Here is an 18,865-nt window from a genome sequence, read left to right as displayed (position 1 = left end):
AATGGAAAAATGACAAATACAGTATATTCAATAGAGCCTCCACGATACAGTGGTACAGGTCAAATAAACTACTATGTCAGGACTTTGTTTGACTTTCCGATTTTTTTCCAGCTATTGTCTGACATAATTCAATTGAGAATGAAATTAAACTTTTTCCATCCGAAAAACATCCATCCATCCATTTTCTATACCACTTGTACCCACGGGTGTCACGGGCGCCCCTTTGACAATGACGTCTGTCGCTCTGCATTTGGTTATCCAGCCAGTCCAGGAAAATGACAGATGAGGATGCCTCAGAATCTGCGGCTAGCAGCGTTAATCCCTGGCTCAGTTGGCCCTGAAACAAACTTCTTTTAGGATATGCTTCTGTCTTACTGCTTTGAATGTGCATTCTTTTACTTCGAAAAATGTCTGGTATTTGTTTGTAATTATGCTCTCTAAACACTTCTTGTTGAGGCCAGTTCTCAAATGTTACAAAGAAAAGCTATTAAAAGGTCAACGAAAAAGCAATGCAGACTTGCAGAGTTCGATAGGAGTCAGACTCCTATCTGATGGGAAGCAGTTTCTGCTAGTTTATTGTTCCAGGAAGCAGGCTAATGATGAACAAGTACAAAGGGGGGGTGAAAGGAAAAGCTCAAGAGGAGAAGCACGCAATGAATTTCACAAATTGAGCAATAGTTTTGGGTATAATAAAAATAAACCAAATTTGCCTCCCACCACCACCTTGTGCAGCTACAACAGCTTTCACACTTCTGAGAAGACTTTGGAATGTGGGAATTTTTGTCTTTTCATGCATACGTCACCAACTGACTCTCAAATAATAATAAAAAAAAAAAAGATACAATAGCTGTGTGTTCTGTAATGTAATTAACAGTATATGTTCGGGCTTGTTTTGACCTTAACAAATAGTTTTTGATCTAATAATAGAAGGATGAGGAAGTGATGTAGTGGCTAAAATCCTGCTTAGATAGACATTGCCACCTTCTGGTAAGGTTCTCCAAATATCCAATGGACAAAGTATTTTTTAAACCTGCAAACTCCTAATTTGAGGTTATATTTATTTGTTATAATGCTCTTCAAGAAGGATTTTAAGGACTATAGTTTTGGAAATGAGAGAATAATATGAATTTCACATATTAAGTTAATATTATTATTATTATTATTATTTTCCAACATCTTTGCCGTACACGGCTGTGGCGAGCCCCCCCAAAGTGCCTTGAGCCCCCGAGTAATACGCCCCTGTTGAGCATTGTGGAGAGGGGAGGTGGAATATACAGAGTACGGTGGTAGCCGTCTTGTGACAGTCAGTCACTCGTCTTGGCAGAGGTTACATTAGTAAAAGTCTGACCTGGATTGATCCAGTGAAGGAGGAGGAATGAGAGTTATGTTCCCAATTTTGCTAATATGGCGCTTTGGCAGGAGCCTGCCTGTCTGCTTTGTTTTGATCTCTGCATGCAGCTTGACGAGAGTCAATGTAGTCTCAGACCGCATGAGGGCGGACGGCTCCGAGCCGTGAGCTCATCGTGTTGACTCGATGTGTAAACATGGCAAAGCGGTGAAATAAGGTAGGACTTAACTTTGTAACCGATCTGCGTGCGTTACCTGAAGATGTTAACTTTATAGTTAGCGCGATTGACTTATAACTAGCTTGCTAGGCTACCCGAGCAATCGATTGATTAGCCTCACACGCACTTTGGCATTTGCCTGAAAACAGTGTTTGTGTTCTATTTGTTATCTTTGCATAATATTTGCAATGTTTCTGTCCTCATTTTCACGTCAGCTTTTTATCTTGTGCAATCGTGTTGTTTTTGCATGTGTGTCTCCTTGTGCAGCACCCCCGGCCGGCCCTGCTGTCATGGAGGTGGGCAGCCTCCCAGTGGAGCTGTGGAGGGTTATTTTAGCCTACCTGCCTCTCGCTGACCTGGGCCGCTGCTGCCAGGTGTGTCGCGCCTGGAGGGAGCTGGTCCTCTCTCTTGATAACACCCGATGGAGGCAGCTGTGCCTCTGCTGCCCCGAGTTCCGACACCCCAATTGGCCCAGTAAGCCTCACCTTGAGCCTCCATCGTGGAGGGAAGCCCTGAAGCAGCACGCCCTGGCCACCCGGACCTGGACTCAAAATGAACCTGAGCACCAATCCACCGCCTGCCTCCTTTTATTCAGGCGCCGGAAAGACCGCAAAGTTTGGCATGTGGGGACCGGGTTTGAATTTGAGACCTTGCGAGGAGCTCTTGGGGTGGCTGGGCCTTATGACCGATTGGTACTCCATCCGGGAGTGTATGAAGAGCAGGCTGAAGTGGCCCTCAAGGTGCCTGTGGAGCTGGTTGGGCTAGGCACACTGGGCCAAGTGGCCCTCTTGGCGTGCATGGAGCAGCAGTGCCCTACTGCCAGGTTTTGTAATCTGGTTTTTATGCCACCCTGGTTCTCCACAGTGGTCTACAAGGTGAGGTATATTTTAATTTTTTCCTCCACAACTTTTGTTTTGGAATAATATTAAATGACCCAAGTAAACAGAAGTCCGACAAATAAATATTAAAAAAAAAAAAAAGACTCAAATATAAAGTAATTAGTGGGTAATTTTGTTTGTTTAAAAGATAACTAATGGTTGGTGATATATTTGTATAATTTGTGTTTATTTTCCACCCTTGTTTGTTGTAGACATCATGGGGTCATGTCCAACTGGATAACTGCAACTTCGAGGGGGCTCAGCTGCAAGTCCGCGGGCCCGGGACTTGCCAGGCACGCTTTTGCTCCTTTTCAAAGGGCAGCTCTGTACATTTGCTCAGTGTTGCCTTCAGCTTACTGGACAGCTGTGACTTCTCCGGGAGCGATACTGCTTCCGTAACCGTGGAAGGTTCACCCGTGTCCGAAAAGAACTGGGCTTGTAAATATATGGCTGCCCTGGCCAGGAATTTGTCGTCATGTGGGAACAATAATACCAGCGCGTACAGAGTGATTTCCACTGGCAGACCCAGTTCTGATGCTACTGTTAAAAAGGAGCACACAGCTTGGAAGGACTGGAAGCAGGAAAATAGACCAGAAGCAGATGATCAGGGCACAGTGATTGAAGATGGATGGAGTGATGGTGAGGATGGTGAGAACAAAGAGGCAAGAATGACCAAAAATAAATTTCCACCAGAATATAAAATCCCATGTGACAACCATGGACTGGCCTACTTACTGCAACCTCGTGCAGATGGCTCTTTGCCATCCGCCTCCTCCCCAAATCCCCCACGCACAACTCCGGAACCACTTACCCTTCAGCAGGAACTAGAAAGGGACCCAGATGCTCAGATGTTTGCGTCGTCCACTCTGGGCTGTCTCGTCCGGCGTTGTCTCTTCAGGGACGGGAAGGGAGGTGTCCATATGTCGAATTACGGACAAGCTCGACTGGAGGGCAACGTTTTCCGCTGTCTGAACTACGCTGTCAGATGCATCCAGAACTCCATAGTAAATATGGTCATGACAGAGCGGAACCTCTGAAGTCAAACACAACCTCCAATTTATTCAGATTATGTATTTAGGTTTTGTCATCGTATGCGTAATTGAGTTTAAAAAAAAAAAAAAAAAGTTTTATGCAAATGATATAACCTTAGGAGTGATCAACCTCAGAGGTTCCCCTGTGTCTTCTTAACTAATTCATATTCCTACTAAGAGCAGAATTAAAGGTCATTTCAGGATGTAGCCCACAACACAATGAACTGAGCTCTCTTGTTAACCTTTTACAGATAGTGATGCTGCAAAACGAAGTGTGTGAATGCAAAGCATCGGGCGTGATTATGCGGCTGTCGGCTCAGGGCCTCATCGCCGAAAATGACATCCACTCAAACGGGGAGGCGGGGTTGGACATCAGGAAAGGAGCAAACCCCATCATTGTGGTAACTGTCACACTGATTCGATCACAGATAGTGAAGCAATTGTGTGTTGTTCATAGTGTGAAGAATAAGTACGATAAATATCATGAAATCAACTATCACTCCTAAATGACTGTTCTTCCGTGCAGTCATACGGGAATACCGAAACAAAAGCTCATGTATAAATTGACAAACATTCAAACTGATATTTTTGCAATAATTTCAGTTGACGTCATCTGTATTATCAGTTGTATTCTAAAAAAAGAGAAAAAAAAGCTTTTTTGCAAAGACACTGTCATGCATGTTAGAGAGGCAATTATGAAGTAGGTTGCATTAGTTTGTAAATAAGTGATTTGTTTTACCCTGTGCTATTTTTTTTCCTCTCTCTGTCAATTCCTTAGTGTAACAGAATACACAGTGGCTTGCGCTCTGGGGTTGTTGTGCTTGGCAATGGAAAGGGCTCACTTCGGAGCAACCAAATCTATAACAACAAGGAAGCAGGCGTGTATATACTCTTCAGTGGGAACCCTGTCGTCTGGTAGGTGCAATACCACATTGCATTTTCAAAGGATGCAAATATTGGCCCACAAAGAGAAGAAATATCACAAAAGGATCATAGTAACGACTAGAGATGTCAACTTGAGGCGGCTGGGGGTTCATTTTTTTTTTTCACTTCATGTTTCCTTTTAGTGGGAACCACATCTTCCAAGGGCAGGCAGCAGGGATTGCTGTAAATGAGAATGGCAGAGGGATGGTAACGGGTACGTCTAGGATTGGGGCGCTTTTTTTTTTTCTTTTCCCCCAATGAGACAAACGTAAAGCACTTGGTAAACATTTTCATTTTTAATCCCAGAGAATGTCATCAAGGAAAATCGATGGGGAGGTGTGGACATCCGCAGAGGGGGTGACCCAATCCTGAGGAATAACTTTATCTGTCATGGATACTCTGATGGCATTGTGGTGGGAGAGCGTGGCCGGGGACTCATCGAAGGAAATCATGTTTACTGTATGTTATTCCCTTATTTAATGCCAATATCAAAAGCCCAAGTCGTTCTGTCAACAGTCAAATGTTTGATTGTTGTTTTTTTCTTTCATTCTACTCATTAGGCAACAAAAGTTGCGGTGTGTGGGTTATGTCCTCCAGCCTCCCCCAGCTCCTCAGAAACTACATCACCCATAATTGGTTGTACGGCGTGGCCGTGTTCTGCAGGAAGGACCCAGAGAACATCGAAGCCAGGGAGGGGAACTGGCTAGCGCCCGACGACAGCGGTGATAGGAGGGGTGTGGTGGAAGAAGATGGGAGGGAAGAGCAAGAAAATTTACATGAGGAGGGAGAACTCTTTGCATGGGAGAGCGACCTGGACAGTGAGGATGAACGCCACGCAGCACGCCGCTCCATCAGTGTGGCGCTGGTGGAGAGCAATTGCGTGAGCTTCAATGGAGGTAAATAAACATCTGTCTTTTATTTTATTTTTTTTTTAAATATCAATATTCAATGTTTTCCCCCATACTTCTCTCGCCCTCTTGATAGCCGTGGGCCTTTTCATTAAAACCAGCGAGCCACTCAACATTTATGCCAACCTCGTCAACCAAAACGACGGCGATGGCGTTTCCGTGCTACAGAGCAGTCATCTGACCCGCCTGGTTGCCAACTGCATTCTTGCAAATGGCCGAGCGGGTGTTACCGTGAAGAAAGACGCCCGTGCGGAGCTTCGTAGTAACGGTATATATGAAAACAAAGGCCACGGCGTCAACTTCACCGGGTCCGGACAGATGGTAGAGAACGACTTGGTTGGAAACTGGAACTACGGGATCCAAGTCTCTGGAAGTGGTGATGTCAAGGTGTTACATTTTGACACCATCTATCAAAAAAAAATATTTTCATCACTTCTATGACCGTCAGCTTGTCATTTATAGGTGCTGCGCAATCGCATCCAACCGACCCTGGATTGTGGCATCTCAGTACTGGGACCAGTAAAAGCGGTGGTCACCGATAACCAGCTGTTCCAAGGCCACCCATATGGCAAAAAAAGCCTTTTATACTTGGACCCTGGCAACGAGAGCTGTGTGTTACGCAACAACAGTATTTCAAGCCATAATAGCAGGTACCTAAGCAACCCACAGTGTGCCAGACTGTCTCCAACGCTGCATGTGTACTGAGCCAATCTTTTTTTATCTGTTCTTTTTTTTTATAGCTGTACATCTGTCCCTCCTTGGGTACTGGAAAACCCTCCCCCTCGTCCACCGACCAGCTCACCTTCGGGCCTCTCCTCCTCCCAGTACCCTTCACGACTGGGAATCTCCATGACGAATAGGATCAGCGCCACTGTGGAGAGCGGTTGCCACAGTGGCAGCATGTTCTGCTCTATCCTCTGAAAAAAACTAACTTAAGAAGTATAACATTTTAAGATGACTTTGCCAAAAGTGGAAGTCCGGCTATTAAAACCAACTATTACTCAATAGCTGAGCCAAATAAGGAAAATCCATAACGGAATTATGTTGAGGAGAAAAAATATATTTTTTAATGAAAACAAATCTTTGAAAAAACCCAGATGAAAAATTTCCACAAAAGGCGAGGAGAAATTTTAAAAAAAGTTTTAAAAGTTGACTTTTTTCACTAATATGTGGTTGTATGTGGTTTCTTTGACTTGATCACAAAGCATCACTGTATTAAATCTCACCCTGTGGTTGTACCGAGACCGTCACAGTTGCTTCAACATGGCATGTAACGCACAATTATCCAGGTGGTAAGGTCTTGTTTGGTCATGTTTCAAACGTTAAATATTTTCAATTATTTATACTCGTTGTTTACCGCTTTGTTTTTTATTAATTTGTCCATGCTTTTGTTGTGTTCTTCCTTCATGAAGGTTCTCGGAGCTTGGATACTGTGTTGTCTGGATGAAGTCTCTTAATTTTTATATTCAAAATCACACTGAAGGTCCAGTTAAAATGTTGTCTTTTTTTTTTTTTTCCATGCAAATAAATTCTTTTAACTTTTCCTGTTCTGTCAGTGTTGAATATGCGATAAAGCTGAGCCTTGTTTGATATTTTAAAGTAATGGTAGCTAGAGGGTGAACTTTATATGCTGAAAAAGCCAAACTCTTGCTCCCGTCTCTCATAATAACTGTCTGATCTTCTTGTGAGTCTATGCTCCAGCAACCAAATCAATTTTTTCATGCCTTTGGATATACATTTTTTTTTTTTAACCACAGACGCAGCAGGTGATAAGAGGGTAGGAGACATGGAGTGTGCAATATATGATATTGACTAATGTGCCTATACGTTTTCAAGCTCCAATAGATGTCCACTTATATAAATATATTTACATTTGACTTTGTATCTGTCAAAGCGACAACCGTACAACATTTGTTTTCACGTATTGACTTTATTTGTTGACTAATAAACAGTTCTACTCATCACCTCTGTCGGTCCTAAAGCCTCTTCCTGAGTTTCCTTTTCTCCCCATATTGTTCATATTTGACAAGTGGAAGGATGAGGGAAACCTGTTTGTGGTTGTCATGAAGGCCATCCGCAATGTTCTTACCACGGTATGACTTTGGCAAAGTCAGCCCTAGTGACTTTGCAACTTCAATCATCCTATAAAGCCACAGAAAAGTCAGTTACTACCTGCTACAGTGTTACATGAGATGGAAGATCTTTCTAACATTTAGGCCAGTACATCTATATTTTCCATCACAAGATTGCAACTACCTGGCCTCGGTTAACCCCAAGTCTCGATGCAATAACGTGAGGTCGGCAGTCATGTCACCCATATGGAGCAGCAGAACCAGGCAGTGTGCTGCTAATTTGGAACGCATTGAAGAAGACACCATGTTGTGGACTCTGAAAGGTGACACAACATGTTATTTAGGAGGTTTCTGATGCTGTAAATAATATTAGTGAGTCAATAAAAATCAATTAGGGCAAGATCACCATCATACTTCTGATCTTTGAAAGTCTCCACAGTGAATGTCCTGAGAATTTTGTTTTGCACAATGCGGGGGCAGCCTTCCTCCATGCCAACTATAAACACAAACACGTGAATCTTTGAGAAAGTGCTGCTTTTTCAAGGGTGATAAATAACAAATGGTGAGTTCACTAACACTTGCGGCTGATATTATTCTCCCGTGACAGTTTGAGAAGCATGGAAAGGTAAAAAGCACAGCATGCCATCTTCTTTCTGGCTTCTTCGTCACTGGGCAGGTTCTCAAGGTGCTTCACGACGGACAGAAGCCTGAACCGAGGGAAATTACAATCAAAAGTTTAGAAAATACAACACATTTTTGCTTCAATTCCACTAAGAAGTACAGTTGGGTCAATTCAAGTGAGCATTTTTTTTCAGTTGAGGTAAAAAGGATTATTTTAATTGGTCCGAACAATTGGTTTGTGTTAATTAAATAAACCGACATTCCTGAGTAAGTGCATTTAGGAGTGAATTGAGATCATCTTTAGGTCCCATATAAAGTATTTGTATTGAAATCTTTGCTTGGCTGTGTGCTATGAGATTTCTCTGATGTAAAAATGTATATTTATGGTTGAGGAACACTGGATTAGGATTTGCCATTCAGCAATCCCGTCGCACTAATTGAATGTGAGCAGTGCAGTCAACTGAACTCGGTGGAAACATGACTTAAATCATCCTACCCTCCCCTCTCTGCCATAGTCTCCAGCTCTTCAGAAGTGAGGTCAGCCATGTTGAAACCAGCCTCTTCCAGAGCCTTGAATTCCATCGGACTGAGGACTGTGTGTATTCATAAAGGAAAAAACAAACAAACGCAGATTCAAACACAGTTGAGGTTTCGATGTCGACGTCCCCCGCAAAGGGAGTGCACTAAATTAAGGATACGTCCGTCCAATGGGTAAACGTCCTCAGGTGAGTCTGCATCTGCGTTATATGGAGGAAGGTGGGGAGTCAAAGCTGCATTCGACTCCATGTCGGCAACTTCCTGTTGCAGAGCTGTGAAAAAACAAAGAAACAAAACCTGTCTTTAAAGAAAAAAAATCATGGAGTTTATGCTTTTGGATTATTGTTTAAGGCATTGCAGTATTGTCATTATCATGGGAATTTGGGATGGAATCTTTTAAATCATTGTGAAGAACGTTACCATTATTGATAGTGAAATGTTCGAATTTGATCTTTGATAATTACTTATTAATAAGTACTCAAATGCATTCATCACTATGGTCATCTTGCTTACCTTCCACACCCTTCTCATTTATGACAGTATTGGCAGCCTTTATGACCGCCTCCTGCAGCATGTTACTGTCCACCTTGTTCAGTCTGCGAGAGGTCAGAGCTTTCTTCTGTTTGTTGGTACCGAACGCCTCTATCAGAGAATCAACCTGCGCAGAGAGTTTTTGTTTTCCCCTTCTTGAAGGTATCATTGAGTTTGAAATGTGTCACATCACTAAGTAATCTGAACAAAAACCAATTGATACCCTAATCGAAGGAGCTGCTTAAACAGTATTACACTGTTGGTGTTGTGTAATCATAAGGTGCAGTTATTATTTAAGAATATGCTTATTCTTTAGCACATTGAAGAGGAAATTTGCGTTGCCAAGGTTGAACCTCAATTTACCACTATATCCCAAATACTAGTCCTTAGATCAATAAAAAAGGAGAAACTGTGGTACCTTTTCCTTGTAAGTCTGTTTTGTTTCTGTATTATCCATCCCCGTGTCTTCTCCTGGTGAAAAGATTCATTTTCTTAGGCAAAACGTGCATAATCTTTATAAATCAGTGTCAAGCAAAGAAGAACAAAATACTTTTGGATTCACAGGTTACATAGTTTCCTCTTACCTGGTATAACAGGTTGCATGTTGAAGACCTGTGCACTATGTAGTTCCATTTGCATGGATTTCTTGTTTAATACTCCAACATAATAACTAAACAAGAAAATTACGATTTCACTTAAACAATAACAATACAGTTGAGTTAGTTGCAGAGACGTTCTTCATCACCAAATGAAACCTACTTGCAAAGAGTGTTGCATTTAAGGGCTCCAGTTCCGAAATTTTGCCCAACATAGGATAACCTATTTGAGTCAGCCACCTAAAAAAAAGTGAAAAATAAAAATTGGTTTCAAGAAAATTCGAACCTAAAAATGAACAGGAAGAAATAGACGTAATTTCTCACCAGTATCCGCCTAGTTTTTTTTCGGGGGTTAACCATATCGGCACTCCTGTACATGCTGAAGTCCAGTTTCTCTGCATTTTGGACGCTGCCATTGGAAAATCGAACTAAAGTACATAATAATAATAATTAGAGGGGAAGATATAATCGACTTTGTTGGCCAGTGCGAAAGTAAAGCATTGTACAAGCGCTAACTTGAACAGATTAGATTCTCACAACCATAAGCAAAGGAAAGAAAACTTAAAAGGAAGTAACAAAACGCACTCTAATACAGTCATTACCTAGATTAACAAACTCTTAATATAAATATATATACATAAAATTATTACATAGCACTGCTTTATCCGTGTCTTGCTCTTCCTCGCAGCACACTATCGAACAGGAGGCCGCCATCTTTGTTGTTTAGTGTGGCAAGAGGAAAACAACTTCCGTTTACGTCATCTTAAAAAAAATCGAAAAATTTATTAAGAGTAATAAGTCTATTATTTATGTTTGTACTTTCATTAATTATTTATTTTTCTGTCGAATTTTAGTTTTTAATATTTAAAAACTGTTTACTTGTCCGAATAGGCTCATTGCCCGTTTTCAACTTTCATCAAAATGAGGGGGAAATATGTAAATGAAGAAAGTTACGTGTGTTTGAGATCTTGATCAATTGAAATTTTGGAGACAACAAATGTCAAGCAAATCAATTAAACCGTTTTTTGGAGGTCAAATGTATGGCTAATGTCTGTCGTCTTTAAGAGTCTGCAGTAGCGTTACCTCGTGGTCAACCATTGAACTGCGGATGCTCACCTCAGCGAGGTCAATGGGAACAGCGCCGCCCTGTGAGTCTGGTCGGGAAAATCTGTCTGAGGAGGGCAATCAAATAGAATGACTTTGTATATATACTTGTTTTTAAAAGACACATATCTGTCGCTCTCTGTTCCATCAATAGTTTTTATTCCTACCAGTCCCAATGGATGCAACTACAATGCGCTGAGGACGTAACAGTTGCTGGAGTGAACAAGACCCGTTTGGCTCTCTCGCCTCTCACAAGGCAGACTGCCATAGAAACGAGTAAATCCCCAGGGGACGTGGATCCTGGCGGTAAAGATTTATTTTAACCAGCTTGGACGACAGTTCAACTCATCGAGACACTTAAGTTGCCGATTTAAACCGACGCAACATCAATGTGGCTGACTTAATGCTTCTCCTCTCATCACCCTGCCCTGCTGGCAATTAGCTGGTCAATAGCCAGCTAACTTTAGCTTCGCCAGGGCCCGAATTCCGCTGATTTTTCATCGATCTTTAGGCTGGTCAAGGTAATTTTACGACATCCATTTTTTGCTGTGTATTTTTAATGAACTGATCCGTTACCTGTGCGTCAAAACGAACTAGCTAACTGTTGACCATATATGTCAATGGCACTGCTACAAGGCTATCGTCTATGATGAAAGGATGCTCTTGTAGTTTGGACAAAATGAGACTTATCTTTAATAGCCAAGTCGATTTACTGGGACACATCGGTGTATATGGATTGGGAACTGTAGATAAAGGTATTGTGACACTCTCAGGAAATTGAGTAGATCGACCAAAGTAATAGTCACTCGGGGGATTTGTTGTTGTTTTTTCTACCATCTATCGATCTGCCGTATTATTTCACATTTTTAGGAAATGTATTTTTAGAGCTGGGTCCAGAGTGCAGTTTTCATAATTTTGTGTGTAATAAGTGAAATTCAGAAATATTTTTACAAATCTCTTGAGCAAGAGTAAGAAAGTACTTTGTGAGAAACTACTCAACTACTGAGTAACTGAGCTAAAACAATAAAATAAACAATATTTTTTATAAAATAACATAGATGAAGGTGATTTCAGCCCAGTCTATTTTATTACCACTTGTTCAACAGTAGAATATGCTCACCAGGTAGCGGAATAAAATGTGAAATGTTTTTGTAAAGATGAGACAAAAAGGCAAAATGACAACTGACTGGAATCCAATACAACAGCAGATGAAACGGAATGTCGTAGCTCATCTGCCATGAACCTGTTTTTATCCTGTCGCCATTAGGAGCATGGACTTCCCAAGCCACTTTGAGCAGATCTTCCAGCAGCTCAACTATCAGAGGCTGCATGGTCAGCTGTGCGATTGTGTCATTGTGGTGGGCAGTCGACATTTCAAGGCCCATCGCTCCGTGCTGGCGGCCTGCAGCACCCACTTTCGAGCATTGTTCACGGTTGCAGAGGGAGATGCCAGCATGAATATGATCCAGCTGGACAGCGAGGTGAGAAGGCTGGTGATAAATGGAGTGGTAACTCCATGTTCCATCGCAAGCTGTTACGCGATGCTGATTCGACCTCTGATTTACTTGGATATTTGAATTGCACCTAGAATGAATAATCTCCAGATTTCTATGAATTGTTCAATTCACTCAAGACTCAAGACTCTTATTTGTTTATCGGTGTAAGTGTGAGCGAAAGTGGTTGTTTGTCTGATTGTCTGGCGACAAGTCACAGTGGACCTGGCCTCTCGCCCAAGGCTGCAGGGATTAGTTTGCAGTCCACCTGAGACCTCACCTTAATGAGAAAAGGCGCTGAAGAAAATGGATGATTCGTTTCACAGTCTAAACAGTTTCCATTACTAAACCTTAAAGGATTTAGATCGGTGGGTGCTGCTAATATGTGTTAAATCTGGGTTTGTTGCTGTCTTTTGAGATTATGGGATATGCAAATGAATTTGACTTAACTCATTAACTGGACAGGCAGGATTTTTTTTTTTTATATTGGTAATTATTATCCAATGCAAGGCATAAATTTACTGTGTGTTTGCAGGTGGTGACCGCAGAGGCATTTGCGGCCCTGGTGGACATGATGTACACATCCACCCTAATGCTCGGTGAGAGCAACGTGATGGACATCCTGCTTGCCGCCTCCCATCTGCACCTCAACAATGTGGTCAAAGCCTGCAAACACTACCTGACCACGCGAACCCTACCCATGTCCCCGTCATGTGACAGACCCCCGCCTCACCACCAACAGGAGCAGCAGAGGCACAGGCAGCAGGTAGCAGACTTGGGGAACCCCCCTCTAGCCACCAATGCTAACCTGGCCGCAAATGCCGCCACCTCAAAGTTGCAGCGCTCCTTCTTGCTGCAGCAGCTCGGCCTCAGCTTGGTGAGTTCCGCTTTAGGTGGGATTGAGGAAGACAGGGTGGGCGGCAGAGTGGTGGAGCAAAGAGCCTCATTCCCTATACGTCGCTTCCATAAGCGCAAAGCCTCACCGGGCCTAACAGAGGAGAGGCCCAGACAGAGACAGCGTCCCTCCGCCCCAAACTTGGGGTTACTTTCGGAAGAGGGCGCGATCGCGGACCGAGAGGAAGGAGGGCTTCTCTCGCCTGATTCCCACAAGATGGGGGATGACTCCAAACTGGATGCAGGCATGCTGTGTGCCCCACAGGACGATCCTCAGATGCCGAGCCAATCAGATAGTGGCCGCTGTGTGGGGAACGACATGGGGATGATGCAAGGAGGAGTGGGCAAGGAGGAGGACGTAGAGGATGGGGACCACCAGAGCAACAGGGTGAAGATCAAATCAGGGAGCGAGGGGGAGGAGGAAGAGGCAGAAGAACCAGAACAGAAGGTAAGTTTTGTTGGTTTGATGAAGCGTGTTTTGTTGGTTTAATGAAGCCTATTTTCTTTTTTTTTCCCCCAATTTAAGGCCCAAATTAAAAATGTGGAATTTACGGTAGTAAAATATCACAAATTGCCAAAACATTTCCTGTCACGTGAATGTCCGCTGCACCTCTGGTCTTTTTCAGGTGCTTGTCAAACAAGAGCCGCTGAGCTCACCCGAGCCCGCAGACGAAATTAGTGACGTGACATCACAAGCGGAGGGCAGTGACCCGGCCGAACCAGTGAGCCAGGAGGAAGAGGAGAAGGTGGAGCTGAGTCCCGAGAGCAGCGACCGCAGCTTCACCTCAGAACCGCAACCCAGCTCCAACGCGCTACTGCAGTCCGGCTCCCAACTTCTCCTCAAGAGCGGCATGGGAAGAGGCAGGGGAGGTTTTGGGTGTAGTAACTCGCTGAACAGCAAACCTGATTTCAGTATTTCCAACTTCCTCGACCAAAAGAATTTTGGGAGCGGTGGCAGTGGTTTGATGGGTGGAGAGGATGACCTTCCCAACACCACCACTGGTGATGCTGTTGCTCATAATTTCCTGTTGAGACAGGAGGCTTCTGGACCGTCCGGCTCTGCCCCGTCCTCGTTGCTACAGTCCAGCCCACTCAGCAGTCAAGGTTGCACTCGTTTTGGAAACAACATAGAGGCCGATTCCCTCTTCCTTCGCCCTCTACTTGACGGTTATGGGAACCCAAGAGGAAGTGGGGGCAGTGAAGGGCGCGGAGGTGTTGATCCTTATGGTTTGGATTTCCAGCGCTCCAGTCTGGGGCTACACTCCCTAGGGCGACCGACACGAAGTGCTAGTGGAGCCACCCCCGCTGTTCTGGGTTACCCCGGCTACAGGCGCATCGCCCCAAAGGAGGGCGCCGCCCTCCAGGATCCCGCCTCCTCCTCGTCCAGCCTGGCGAGCCCCATGCTCCTTAACGAGAGTTCAGGCTACAACATGACTAGCGGCAGGCCCACCTCACTCCCTCCTCAGCTGACACGCGCCTCGGCAGACGTGCTGTCCAAGTGCAAGAAGGCTTTGTCGGAACACAACGTCTTGGTGGTGGAGGGCGCCCGCAAATACGCCTGCAAGATCTGCTGCAAAACCTTCCTGACGCTCACCGACTGCAAGAAACACATCCGAGTCCACACGGGAGAGAAACCTTACGCGTGCCTCAAGTGCGGCAAGCGTTTCAGCCAATCGTCACACCTCTACAAGCATTCCAAGACCACATGTCTTCGATGGCAGAACAGCAACATGGCCAATGCGTTAATCTAGAGCTCTTGAGAAGGATGCTTGAAGTCAGTCTTGATCACATGCGCAACAAGCATAGTGGTTAGGCATCACATTTGAAAAATTGTCTTGAACAAAGTTAGCTAAAAGCATCAAAGCAGGACTGGTAACATTTCATGATTGTTAGTTTATTAGTCAGACAATGCATCTCTCTGTGGACTGCTTAGTGGAGTTTTCCATACAGCCCCAGAGACTTGCGCAATCAGTAAGATAGGTTGTCTTTAAAATCAACGAAACCCCGATTGCCGGGGGATACCTTTGCACCTTTGACTTTTCGCTTTACTGATTGGACTTAGCTACCAGAGAAGTGTACCTGTTCACTCTTAAGTGCGTGGTATCGTTTAGGGTTTATCACAGTTCACTAGAAAAGGCAAAGTGCACCTTAATTTGCATTCAGAAGCATGACTAGAATTTCTACCTTTAATTGTTACCGATGGGGGTTAAAAGCAAAGCAATGGCAGCATTGTGTGAAGGAAAACTGCCATTCAGCAAGAATTTCAAAATGTAATTATCCAGCATTTGCAGATCAATCTTTTTTTTTTTTTACAAAGAACACAAATGTACACTATAAATGTTTACTGTGCTTCATTTCAGTGCTTTCAAATGTGTCTTATGCATCTCACATTGTGCATGAGTTAGGCAGACAAATTATTGCTCCTCTTATAGCAAATAACTGATTCTCAATTTGTCTCTTATGACTTAGGGTGGGCAGCGTTGTGGCACTCTGCTCCTGCCCCCTTTTGTAATTTTATTTTTTAGTCCAATCATTGACTTTCCAAAATAGGTTTCCAGTATTTGCGCTGGTTTTATGTGTTCCTCTACCTGCAACCAGTTGACCCATTCATTGTACAAGGCTTGTTGCTTCTTGTCCATCCTTAAGATCACATAGCCTTATTAAAGATGCCAGCAATGTGGCAGGTTGTAAATAGGATCAGAGTTGTTGTTGAATAGAAATCATATTCAGTCAGTGTTACATAAGTGAACTGAAATAGAGTTTAAAAAATGTGGATTAAAACAATAAGTTTACTTCTTTTGTATCACTAAATGCTCTGAGGATCACAATCATTCCTATTTTGCACCTTATTTGTACTGAGGAATAATTTCCAATGAGAATTTAGTTGGAAACCTTATCAAAAGCACTCAAAACGTCCAACTGAAACACACCTGAGAAAAAAAAAAAGAAAATGCTGTGTTAGCCACAAAATGTTTTATTTTTATGTGTATTTTTTTTCACTGGTTCTAAACACGATATTTTTTCTTCAAAACCTACCAGAACACGTATGAACTTTAGTGCTCCACAAATTCCGACTGAATTCTTGTGCAAACACGTTACAGTTTAACTCTACCTACACAACTCATTGTTGTAACGAGAAGCCGTTGAATTGTAGTAGTCTAAAATATCAAATAACCGTTCACTACCGATAGACCTCTGTGTCTGTGTTGCTCACATTTCATTTCATTTGAGCGTCAGAGTAGTGAATGATATTGTCCATTACACTTTGCAAAATAGATGCTTGGTCCCAACAGAAATGATGATCCTTTTTGCTTAAAAAGCTTTTGTTGATCAAGGGTAAACTGTCAGGATTTCTTGTGTTCATTCCTTGTAATGTCAACATCATGTGACCACAAGATGACCTAGGGGTCTTGTGGATTGTAAAGTCCGTTCAGTTGTACATGCACACTGAATTAAAAAGAAAAACAATGAAAAATTGTTGTGATGTATATATTTTTGATGAGCATCTTTCCTATAAAATTCTAAAATGAGCGGCTGCGTCATTTTGATTTTTTTCCTTTTTTTTTTTTTGCTAATTCTCGCTCACAGTTTTAGCTCTTTAATCATTGGTTCGCCGCGGAGGCCGAGTAGGAGGTTGTTCGCCGCCAGGGTGGACATGGAGTTGCGGGTGCTGTAGGAGGCACTGGCGATGTGTGGCAAAATCACTGTGGGAGGAGCAAACAAGATTCTGTTTAAGGAAAAAAAAAAAAAAAAAAGCCCTTCTCTCCTGGCACAATTGATAAGCTCTCACGGTATATGCAGCACGACAAAAGTTGTGACTCACTGGCCTGAGACAACCATGAACATTTATTAAAAAAAATCTTACCACAGTTTTTGAGGGTAAAGAGTGGATGGTCAGTGGGTAAGGGCTCAGGGACAGTCACATCGAGTCCAGCGCCAGCGATTTGATTTGTGGCCAGTGCCTCATACAGGTCCTCTTGATTCACCACACCGCCTCTAAAAAGGGTTAAGCGAGGTCTTCCTTGCTAACCAGCTTGACTGAAGTACTTCTAGTATTAGATGTGTGTTCTTATTTTACCTGCTTGTGTTGATGAAGATGGAGTTAGTTTTCATCTTAGAGAAAAGGTTCTTGTTGCAGATCTTATTTGTTTCAGGTGTTAAAGCACAACACGCTAACAGGAAATCGGACTGCTTTGCCAGCTCATCAAAAGACACTAGAGTAAAAGGATAAGTAATTTGCATGAGAGCATTTTTACATTCATCCATATTTCGAAGATCAACTTAAAAGGCACCGGACTAGTTCTTACCAAACTCTGCATTAATTTTACTGGCCAAGTCTGGCCGTGGACCCATGTCTGTATAGATAAACTTTTTCACTTTAAAGGGAGCCAAGCGTTCAGCAATAGCCACACCTTGATCAGAAAACACACACTGAGTCAGATATGTCAAAAATATTTGCGATAGGTTGATGCGTTTGTTGTCGGGGGTTCTCACCAATCCTCCCCAGGCCGAAAATACCCACGGTGCTGTTGGCCAGCTCATGTCCGCACAGCCACAGAGTTCTCCATGTCCCCCAACCTCCACTGTAGCCAGAAGTGTTATCTTACAATGCGTGTATTTGATAAAATGCGTGCGTGCATGTGTGTGTGCAAATTACGTCTTGGCTTCATGTGTGGCCTCGATGAGCCTCCTGGAAGTCGCTAACAGCAGAGCAACGGTCAGTTCGGCGACGGCATCTGTCAGAACGTCAGGTGTGTAACCCACACGGATTCCTCTGCATGGATACACAACTTTATTAATAGATCACTATATGATCATCGGGAGACCAAGAAGGTGTGTGTATTGAATAACCTTCTCTTCAACTCCTCCAGAGAGAGATGGTCAAAGCCCACAGACATGGTGCTGAGGACCTTCAAGTTGGGACCTGCAGGAGCACAACCCGCACATTCGTGAGTGTATGAGAGTCTCTGAGACCATTTACGTTAAGCATGGGCAGTCTTCAAACCTGCAGCATCCAACAGTTCGGCATCAATCTTCTCGGTCAGTACACAGAGGAGCGCATCAACACCTTTGACCTTCTGAAGAAGCTCCTTTCTCGGTACTGGGACGTCATCGGAGTCCCACAGCTCAAACTGCACTCTGGGGGCGAAATGCAGATCTTGACTTATTCCATTGCAATCAATGTACAATGCAAAAAAAAATGTAAAAAAGTGAAAATCAAGTTAAAATAATGTTCTTTTTTTGTGTATAGTATGCTAGTCACTGTATGTGGAGATGCCCTTTCATCCACGTCTTATCTGACCTACTGGGTGACAAACAGTGCCCCCACCTCCTCCCACCTTCACTGTTTACTCCACTTTGCACTTTGTGTTTGATTCTTAAAGGTTAGGTACAATGTAGTATAAAATTCCATATAGATACAGTTGCAATAATTTTACAGGATGCTGGGTCACTCACTGTCCAGATTTGTGGAGGATCCTCAGGCCCTCTGGTGGGATCTGACGGGTGACATACACCCGAGGAAGAGTTGACGTGTCCCTATGAATGAAGCCCGCTGGAGCCCGAGTAAGAATCAACGGCTTCACAGTAGCTCGTTGGAGCTGACGAAGTGCAACGCGACTGCACCACATTGCCTACAGAAAATAAATCAGATATGGTGACAGTCAGAAGGATGGTTGTTGTTTGAGGTTGTGTACCTGCTGTGTGCAGAC

General features: G+C 43.4%; 4 protein-coding genes across 6 annotated transcripts; 2 read left to right on the top strand and 2 right to left on the bottom strand.

Annotated features, from left to right (window-relative positions):
* The first annotated feature begins 1,258 nt into the window (after positions 1 to 1,258).
* Positions 1,259 to 6,849, top strand: fbxo10 (F-box protein 10). The gene is made up of 11 exons (XM_085912528.1): positions 1,259 to 1,565; positions 1,833 to 2,440; positions 2,656 to 3,447; positions 3,726 to 3,875; positions 4,253 to 4,389; positions 4,542 to 4,612; positions 4,705 to 4,857; positions 4,959 to 5,294; positions 5,383 to 5,693; positions 5,769 to 5,956; positions 6,047 to 6,849. The coding sequence occupies exons 2-11, from the start codon at positions 1,856 to 1,858 to the stop codon at positions 6,225 to 6,227; spliced, it is 2,904 nt and encodes a 967-aa protein (XP_085768654.1). The 5' UTR covers positions 1,259 to 1,565; positions 1,833 to 1,855; the 3' UTR covers positions 6,228 to 6,849.
* A 367-nt stretch (positions 6,850 to 7,216) lies between these two features.
* On the bottom strand, positions 7,217 to 10,425 carry polr1e (RNA polymerase I subunit E). The gene is made up of 12 exons (XM_085912535.1): positions 10,314 to 10,425; positions 9,988 to 10,091; positions 9,827 to 9,903; positions 9,652 to 9,737; positions 9,486 to 9,538; positions 9,050 to 9,194; positions 8,698 to 8,808; positions 8,496 to 8,592; positions 7,955 to 8,085; positions 7,793 to 7,874; positions 7,563 to 7,694; positions 7,217 to 7,448 (listed from the first exon to the last, which is right to left on the bottom strand). Exons 1-12 carry the CDS (start codon positions 10,375 to 10,377, stop codon positions 7,283 to 7,285), a joined length of 1,248 nt encoding a protein of 415 aa, XP_085768661.1. The 5' UTR covers positions 10,378 to 10,425; the 3' UTR covers positions 7,217 to 7,282.
* A 296-nt stretch (positions 10,426 to 10,721) lies between these two features.
* Positions 10,722 to 16,629, top strand: zbtb5 (zinc finger and BTB domain containing 5). Of its 3 annotated transcripts, none has more exons than XM_085912533.1 (5): positions 10,722 to 10,811; positions 10,922 to 11,288; positions 12,035 to 12,248; positions 12,796 to 13,602; positions 13,781 to 16,629. In XM_085912533.1, exons 3-5 carry the CDS (start codon positions 12,039 to 12,041, stop codon positions 14,903 to 14,905), a joined length of 2,142 nt encoding a protein of 713 aa, XP_085768659.1. In that variant the 5' UTR covers positions 10,722 to 10,811; positions 10,922 to 11,288; positions 12,035 to 12,038; the 3' UTR covers positions 14,906 to 16,629. The 3 variants fall into 3 exon arrangements, with proteins under 3 accessions (XP_085768659.1, XP_085768660.1, XP_085768658.1); XM_085912534.1 differs by having other exon boundaries at positions 10,776 to 11,073; positions 11,210 to 11,288; XM_085912532.1 differs by having other exon boundaries at positions 10,776 to 11,288.
* Positions 16,113 to 18,839, bottom strand: grhprb (glyoxylate reductase/hydroxypyruvate reductase b). The gene is made up of 9 exons (XM_085912536.1): positions 18,612 to 18,839; positions 18,160 to 18,293; positions 18,006 to 18,078; positions 17,812 to 17,928; positions 17,649 to 17,737; positions 17,462 to 17,566; positions 17,233 to 17,368; positions 17,020 to 17,150; positions 16,113 to 16,858 (listed from the first exon to the last, which is right to left on the bottom strand). Exons 1-9 carry the CDS (start codon positions 18,782 to 18,784, stop codon positions 16,737 to 16,739), a joined length of 1,080 nt encoding a protein of 359 aa, XP_085768662.1. The 5' UTR covers positions 18,785 to 18,839; the 3' UTR covers positions 16,113 to 16,736.
* Between the last annotated feature and the right edge of the window lie 26 nt (positions 18,840 to 18,865).

The sequence above is a fragment of the Syngnathus leptorhynchus genome, chromosome 5 (genome assembly GCF_054491065.1).
Source record: "Syngnathus leptorhynchus isolate UIUO chromosome 5, UIUO_Slep, whole genome shotgun sequence".
Taxonomy (NCBI): Eukaryota; Metazoa; Chordata; class Actinopteri; order Syngnathiformes; family Syngnathidae; genus Syngnathus; species Syngnathus leptorhynchus.
The sequence above is the reverse complement of the archived record's forward strand: the minus strand, read 5'-3'. Positions and strand labels throughout refer to the sequence as shown.